This window comes from Entelurus aequoreus, linkage group LG03 (assembly GCF_033978785.1).
Source record: "Entelurus aequoreus isolate RoL-2023_Sb linkage group LG03, RoL_Eaeq_v1.1, whole genome shotgun sequence".
Classification (NCBI taxonomy): Eukaryota; Metazoa; Chordata; class Actinopteri; order Syngnathiformes; family Syngnathidae; genus Entelurus; species Entelurus aequoreus.
Window position 1 is genome coordinate 88,330,031 of NC_084733.1, and position 8,960 is coordinate 88,338,990.

The 8,960-nt window shown below is 39.8% G+C and overlaps 1 protein-coding gene across 1 annotated transcript in view; it reads right to left on the reverse strand.

Moving 5' to 3' along the window:
- LOC133647040 (endoplasmic reticulum-Golgi intermediate compartment protein 2-like) overlaps positions 1–7,312 on the reverse strand; it is a 28,272-nt gene extending 20,960 nt beyond the window's left edge. Inside the window, exons 1-3 of the mRNA XM_062043095.1 lie at positions 6,870–7,312; positions 6,698–6,806; positions 150–196 (exon numbers count right to left, since the gene is read on the reverse strand). Of these exons, the coding sequence (XP_061899079.1) occupies positions 150–196; positions 6,698–6,806; positions 6,870–6,975 (262 nt within the window). The 5' untranslated portion in view covers positions 6,976–7,312. The remainder of the gene's footprint in view (positions 1–149; positions 197–6,697; positions 6,807–6,869) is intronic.
- Positions 7,313–8,960: the final 1,648 nt, after the last annotated feature.

Here is an 8,960-nt window from a genome sequence, read left to right on the forward strand (position 1 = left end):
TTGTTGCGGCTCCAGACAGATTTGTGTTCTGTATTTTTGGCCTTTCAACATTTCGGGTTGCCGACCCCTGCATGAGAACGAGGTATATGTGTACCTATTGAAGTGTCCCTGTGTTTGTATCGATGATGAGTTCAAATCGAATTACTTACACTGGCATCTCATGGCTACTGTGATGTCGATGTTTATCCGCAGTTTGCTGCACCAGAACAGAAAATAACATTTAATAGGAAATTACAACAAACACTGAGTGGGTTGCAAGTAATAGACTGGTTTTAAACATTTTAAACATAGTCTGGGGAAAAAAATCCTATACTTAAAAAAACTTACAGATTTCAATAGTATCAATCAAACAGGAGGTTAAAGTAAGACTTTTGGGCGTTACACTTAATACACTTTCGTGGTCCGAGTAGAAGTATCGCTTTGGTTAGAAAATGTTGTTTTTTTCCTGTGTGTAGTGTTTTAGTAGTTGTCTTACGCTCCTATTTTGGCGGCTTTTCCTGTTTTGTTGGTATTTTCCTGTAGCAGTTTCATGGCTGCCTTGACCGCTATTCCCCACACCTGTTTTGTTTTTAGCAATCAAGACTATTTAAGTTGTTTTTAATCCTTCTTTGTGGGGGACATTGTGGATTGTCATGTCATATTCGAATGTACTTTGTGGACGCCGTCTCTGCCCCACACGCTGTAAGTCTTTGCTGTCGTCCAGCATTCTGTTTTTGTTTACTTTGCAGCCGGTTCGGTTTCAGTTTCGTTCTGCATAGCTTCAATGCCTTTTCTTAGGGGCACTCACCTTTTTGTTTATTTTTGGTTTAAGCATCCATCCATTTTCACCTGCGGTAGAAAATGGATGGATGGTGTCAGAATAATTGTATATAAGTTATCACACAACTTGTTTGCTTGCAGTTCAGGTGGCCCTGGTTACTATCCACTTGTGCTCACAAAGCTGACCTTGTTTTATCATGCAAAGGCGGACAGCTTGTAAATCTCCACTGAGTGTCTGGAATGCGCCTCGCCGTAAAAGTGTCTGTTTTTCAGATCTGGACAGCCACGGGAGGACCCGAAGTCTCCAAGAAGATAAGGCGGACTAGCAGAGAAGGGGCATACCTGACACCGCGCCAAGCACATTTTGTTTTAACTGCTTATGAACCAGTGCTAGGTTGCTGCATAACGTGACCCCTCCCCTTAGAAGCAGCTTCAGCTATGTAATCAGGGAACGCCCAAATAAATGGGGAAGCGCGGGAACTTTTTCCTCAGAGCGTGGGGTGACACTGTACGAGGGTGCAGTTCCACTCGCTCTCCTCATGAGCTAAATTGAATACGGTCTGTGTTTGATTCCTTGCTGCTTGTCCTGTTTAATAGATAGTTCGGTGTTTGAACCTTCCATCCATCCATTCATTTTCTACCGCTGGTCCCTTTCGGGGTCGCGGGGGGTGCTGGAGCCTATCTCAGCTGAATTCGGGCGGAAGGCGGGCTACACCCTGGACAAGTCGCCACCTCATCGCAGGGCCAACACAGATAGACAGACAACATTCACAGTGCAAAAACTGAAATCTAAGTAAGATGAAATATCTCAAATAAGGGTGATATTTGCTTATTTTCGGTCTGATAAGATAATTCTTCTCACTAGGCAGATTTTATGTTAGAGTGTTTTACTTGTTTTAAGGGTTTTGGTCCTAAATGATCTCATTAAGATATTACAGCTTGTTGCTGAGATTTGATGAGCTGTATTGAGTAAAACATGCTGGAAACTAGAATATCAACTGTTGCAAAGCTGTGTCATTAACACTCACAAGTATAAAACTACTTTTTTAAAGTAATAATTTCTTACTTCAAGCATGAAAAAAAAAATCATGATGTCATTATGTCAAGATAATGGCACTAGCATTTACTTAATTTAAGAATATTTTTCAACATATTGAGCAAAAATGTCTCTCTTTTTTCTACCAAGAAAAGTGCACTTGTTATTAGTGAGAATATACTTATTTTACGGTATTTTTGGGTTCATTGAGGTTGGCTAATTTTACTTGTTTTGGAAAGTCTCGACAAGCCGAATTTTCTTGTTCTATTGGCAGATAATTTTGCTTAGTTCAAATAAAATACCCCTCATTTTTGTATTTTTTTTTCTTCTTGTTTTTGAACACTGACTTTTTGCAGTGCACACACTAGGGCCAATTTAGTGCTGCCAATCAACCTATCCCCAGGTGCATGTCTTTGGAGGTGGGAGGAAGCCGGAGTACCCGGAGGGAACCCACGCAGTCACTGGGAGGACATGCAAACTCCACACAGAAAGATCCCGAGCGCAGGATCGAACCCAGGACCTTCATATTGTGAGGCAGACGCACTAACCCCTCCTCCACCGTGCTGCCCGTGTGTCTGAACCTAACAGATGGAATTAGGGGAAATTACATCATCTCCCACGGCGCACCAGTGTTGAGTTGAGTTTGAGTTTATTTGGAACTAGGGATGGCCGATATTATCGGCCGATAAATGCGTTAAAATGTAATATCGGAAATTATCGGTATCAGTTTTTTTATTATCTGTATCGGGGTTTTTTTTTTATTATTATTAAATCAACATAAAAAACACAAGATACACTTACAATTAGTGCACCAACCCAAAAAAACTCCCTCCCCCCATTTCTTTCTGTTATCAATATTCTGCTTCCTACATTATATATCAATATATATCAATACAGTCTGCAAGGGATACAGTCCGTAAGCACACATGATTGTGCGTGCTGCTGCTCCACTAATAGTACTAACCTTTAACAGTTAATTTGACTCATTTTCATAAATTACTAGTTTCTATGTAACTGTTTTTATATTGTTTTACTTTCTTTTTTATTCAAGAAAATGTTTTTAATTTAGTTATCTTATTATTATTTTATTTTTTTAAAAGTACCTTATCTTCACCATACATGGTTGTCCAAATTAGGCATAATAATGTGTTAATTCCACGACTGCATATATCGGTTGATATCGGTATCGGTAATTAAAGAGTTGGACAATATCGGAATATCGGATATCGGCAAAAAGCCATTATCGGACATCCCTATTTGGAACATGCAAGCATACAACATGATACATCACAATTTCCTGTCTCTCTTCTCAACATGTTCGAAAAGGAGTAGGAAAAAGCAGAGCTTATTTAATCCAACCCCTTTTTTTTACATAACAGTTTTACAATTCCATCAGTCAGTAAGATTATTTTGAAAATGAACGGATAGATCAGGGGTCGGCAACCCGCGGCTCTTTAGCGCCGCCCTAGTGGCTCTCTGAAGCTTTTTAAAAAATGTATGAAAAATGGAAAAAGATGCAGGGAAAAAAAAACATTTTTTGTTTTAATATGGGTTCTGTAGGAGGACAAACATGACACAAACCTCCCTAATTGTTATAAATCACACTGTTTGTATTAAACATGCTTCCCTGATTCGAGTATTTGGCGAGCGCCGTTTTGTCCTACTAATTTTGGCGGTCCTTGAACTCACCTTAGTTTGTTTACATGTATAACTTTCTCCGACTTTCTAGGACGTGTTTTATGCCACTTCTTTTTCTGTCTCATTTTTTCCACCAAACTTTTAACGTTGTGCGTGAATGCACAAAGGTGAGTTTTGTTGATGTTATGGACTTGTGTGGAGTGCTAATCAGACATTTTTGGTCACTGCATGACTGCAAGCTAATCGATGCTAACATGCTATTTAGGCTAGCTATATGTACATATTGCATCATTATGCCTCATTTGTAGCTATATTTGAGCTCATTTAGTTTCCTTTAAGTCATCTCAATTCAATGTATATGTCATGACACACTATATGTAATATGGCTTTTAATTTGTCGCGGCTCCAGACAAATTTGTTTTTGTATTTTTGCTCCAATATGGCTCTTTCAACATTTTGGGTTGCCGACCCCTGGGATAAATAAATAAATGATAAATGGGTTATACTTGCATAGCGCTTTTCTACCTTCAAGGTACTCAAAGCGCTTTGACACTATTTCCACATTCACCCATTCACACACTGATGGCGGGAGCTGCCATGCAAGGCGCTAACCAGCAGCCATCAGGAGCAAGGGTGAAGTGTCTTGCCCAAGGACACAACTGACGTGACTAGGATGGTAGAAGGTGGGGATTGAACCCCAGTAACCAGCAACCCTCCGATTGCTGGCACGGCCACTCTACCAACTTCGCCACGCACTATATAAATCTAAGTCTTATTATTATTATTATTAGTTGCTAAAACTTTTGTTCACTTCATGTTCTCAATTCATTCACAATATACTCCATAAGTAATCACAATAAAAATAAACAAATAAATATATAATACTCTGTGAAGTAAGTTATATTTCATATGGTGAGATGAGTAAGATTATTTTGAAAATGAACGGATAGATCAGGGGTCGGCAACCTGCGGCTCTTTAGCACCGCCCTAGTGGCTCTCTGAAGCGTTTTAAAAAATGTATGAAAAATGGAAAAAGATAAGGGGAAAAAAAAATAAAATTTTGTTTTAATATGGTTTCTGTAGGAGGACAAACATGACACAAACCTCCCTAATTGTTATAAATCACACTGTTTGTATTAAACATGCTTCCCTGATTCGAGTATTTGGCGAGCGCCGTTTTGTCCTACTAATTTTGGCGGTCCTTGAGCTCACCTTAGTTTGTTTACATGTATAACTTTCTCCGACTTTCTAGGACGTGTTTTATGCCACTTCTTTTTCTGTCTCATTTTGTCCACCAAACTTTTAACGTTGTGCGTGAATGCACAAAGGTGAGTTTTGTTGATGTTATGGACTTGTGTGGAGTGCTAATCAGACATATTTGGTCACTGCATGACTGCAAGCTAATCGATGCTAACATGCTATTTAGGCTAGCTATATGTACATATTGCATCATTATGCCTCATTTGTAGCTATATTTGAGCTCATTTAGTTTCCTTTAAGTCATCTCAATTCAATGTATATGTCATGACACACTATATGTAATATGGCTTTTAATTTGTCGCGGCTCCAGACAAATTTGTTTTTGTATTTTTGCTCCAATATGGCTCTTTCAACATTTTGGGTTGCCGACCCCTGGGATAAATAAATAAATGATAAATGGGTTATACTTGTATAGCGCTTTTCTACCTTCAAGGTACTCAAAGCGCTTTGACACTATTTCCACATTCACACACACATTCACACACTGATGGCGGGAGCTGCCATGCAAGGCGCTAACCAGCAGCCATCAGGAGCAAGGGTGAAGTGTCTTGCCCAAGGACACAACGGACGTGACTAGGATGGTAGAAGGTGGGGATTGAACCCCAGTAACCAGCAACCCTCCGATTGCTGGCACGGCCACTCTACCAACTTCGCCACGCGCTATACAAATCTAAGTCTTATTATTATTATTAGTTGCTAAAACTTTTGTTCACTTCATGTTCTCAATTCATTCACAATATACTCCATAAGTAATCACAATAAAAATAAACAAATAAATATATAATACTCGGTGAAGTAAGTTATATTTCATATGGTGAGATGAGTAAGATTATTTTGAAAATGAACGGATAGATCAGGGGTCGGCAACCCGCGGCTCTAGAGCCGCATGCGGCTCTTTAGGGCCACCCTAGTGGCTCTCTGAAGCTTTTTTAAAAATGTATGAAAAATGGAAAAAGATGCGGGAAAAAAAATAAAATTTTTGTTTTAATATGGTTTCTGTAGGAGGACAAACATGACACAAACCTCCCTAATTGTTATAAATCACACTGTTTGTATTAAACATGCTTCCCTGATTCGAGTATTTGTCGAGCGCCGTTTTGTCCTACTAATTTTGGCGGTCCTTGAACTCACCTTAGTTTGTTTACATGTATAACTTTCTCCGACTTTCTAGGACGTGTTTTATGCCACTTCTTTTTCTGTCTCATTTTGTCCACCAAACTTTTAACGTTGTGCGTGACTGCACAAAGGTGAGTTTTGTTGATGTTATGGACTTGTGTGGAGTGCTAATCAGACATATTTGGTCACTGCATGACTGCAAGCTAATCGATGCTAACATGCTATTTAGGCTAGCTATATGTACATATTGCATCATTATGCCTCATTTGTAGCTATATTTGAGCTCATTTAGTTTCCTTTAAGTCATCTCAATTCAATGTATATGTCATGACACACTATATGTAATATGGCTTTTAATTTGTCGCGGCTCCAGACAAAATTGTTTTTGTATTTTTGCTCCAATATGGCTCTTTCAACATTTTGGGTTGCCGACCCCTGGGATAGATGGATGAAATAAATTCAGAATGTTTATCATGGTTCTTCTTCTTTGTACTTTGTAAACACTTTAAGTTTGAAGAGTTTCTTGAAGTGGATCATATTAGTACATTTTTTATTGCTTTGTTTAATCCATTCCATAATGTAATTCCACTTACAGATATACTGAAGGTCTTAAGTGTTGTACGTGCAAACAAATGTTTCAAATTACATTTTTCTCTAAGATTATTGTGATTCGTACTGTTATTTTTTTTTTGGAGAATTTTATTTTTATTTTCTTTATTCCTTTCTTTATTTACAACTGGATTTGTTCATGTTTTGTAACTGGATCTGTGCATTATATTATTGTACTTTGAGCTTTTTGAAAAGGACCCCCAGGAAGACTGGCCTGGCGTTTGTGCGTCGGCTAATGGCGGTCAACAATAAACAATAAACAAAATAAACAATAAACACCTGCTGAAGTCTTTGTCCACCTCGTACTCGTATTTCATCCATGTGTCTCTGTACACGAAGAACTCCAGGAAGGCTAGAACAGCCATGGCACTGAACGCAATCAGCGACACTAAAACGTGGTAAAACAGAGAGACGTTCAGCGGGTGTGAAGGAGAGATTGTGGCCGCCTCACCTGTGCCGCCGCTGGCTGACGACTCCACGTAGCTCTCGGGGACTTTCGGGAAAGCGTCCAGCTCTTTGACCAGCGTCAAGGCTTTCTTTTTGCTCAATCTCCTCATCTTGGTGAGCTTTCAGCCGTCGCTGCCATAAACAGAGAATGTTGTCGGACGACTTTTCGTCGTTTTTTTGTTTTGTTTTTTGGCCGGAGAGTCAACTTGGCGCCATGACAGCCGCTAGCCAGCAAGCTAGCATGGATGTAGCTCACTAGGCTAACTCAGGGCGAACGGTCAATTAGTTTGTGGTTTTTATGTTTAGTTTGTCGGCTAAGTCGAGGATAGAAGGTCATAAATTAAGAAAACCGTGAGGGAAAACGGGCAAGTGGAACAGGTTTTTGAGACTTCCTGTTTTGGGAAGAAAACCGCACACATTTTTGACTTAGCGCCTACTAGCGGTGGGTGCTCGCACGCCAAGGTAAGACACGGTTATCGGTTATATGGTTTTCTACATAGACATCTTATAAGTAGACGCAGCGTTGGCTGCTGTGACGCGAGAAATTGGGCCGCCATCTTGAAGTGGTGATGAGGAGCCGGCGAGCAGCCTAAACTGACAGTTGACAGGTAGAAAACAAAGATGGTGTTCAGCGTTTTCCTGCTCAAATGAGCGGACTGTTGAAAATAGGAATCGGGGGATTACTTTTCACAAGTAAGATTTAACATTAACGTACAATAGGTGAGGGCGGACCTACGTCACTTCCGCCTACCAATCCCCTAGCAACCGGGAATTCGTTGAAAACAAACCAGCTCACAGCGAACACAGCATTGACAGAAAAAGCATTTAACGAGCGTTGTGGCTTGGAAGTCGGCGTTAAATCCTTCATTTACGCATTTTTACTTATTCGCATATCGTGTGAAAAAACGAAAATATATTATTTGCGTCAGACTCGTCTCAGTGAACTTTAAAGCTTCTCGGGCTTAGCTTAGCTTGCTAGTTAGCTTAGCCTGCGCGCTACTAAGAAAGAGACGCGGACGTTATCAACAACAACATCAAGTGTTAGTGTATAAAATATTGAGAGATTTGAGGGCTACATGTATTGTTTAAGTACAACAAAGGAGAGTTTAAACAGAGAAGGGGAGGTGGCAAAATAACCTAATACCAAAATTACGGGTAAATAATACTGGAATGTCCGGCAAAAAACCCCAAAAGAAAGCAGACTGACCCCTAGTAGCCTGGCCCTTGTAAGTTGTAGCCTTATTAATGTACAAAATATATGTCTTTGTATTGAAAAGTCTTGCAGACAGCATTTTGCAACTGTCTTGAAAAGTTGATTAAATGGCAACATGAAAATTATAGGGTTTATTGGTTTTTAAAAACCCAACTGTTAAGTGCAAATTTAAACGAAACCGGTTTTCGAAAATAGCTAGCTAGCTAGGCTATAGACTATATAGTATATACCGCATGTTATTTTTGTACAACAACAACTTCAGCTGTCGAACGTTATAAGGTACAAATTCAACAAGTACAACGTTCGCACGGACGGTATAGCCAAGTTGTGGTTAAGAAGGTGGATTTTTGTTCCTTATATTTACCAGAAACGAAGTGATCCGAACACACGACCCGGGACTTTGGGGGACTCCAGTGAGAACCGTCCTCGTTTTCCCGGTGTAAAGCTGCGAGCCATTTGTCTCGTCTCTGTGGGCTTTTATCACGCTTTGGCAGAACAAAATACAACCTTTGTTTTCCCTGTTTCCAGTTGTGGTTAGCACAACCAAAAACAACACAGTTTTTCGGCATTTTGGAGGCAGAATGACGGGTTTAACCAGCGTAGGTCGACAGGTTAAAGAGTAATGGCAACGGTTTGTTTTCAACGCCAGTCATGGTTGCTATGGCTCGAAGAACCCGTATGTAGGTAGCTCAGTTGCCCGGATGTCGGCCCTCACCTATAGTACTGAAATCGTAGCCGCTAGCAAACAAGAGTATGACCATAATAGAATTGCTTGTCAATGAAATTAATTACATTTAAAAATGTCATACTTGAATAACATAAAGTTGAAATAAATGATGAAGATAAACATTGTAAAAGCCAACACAGAATTAAGGCAGAATT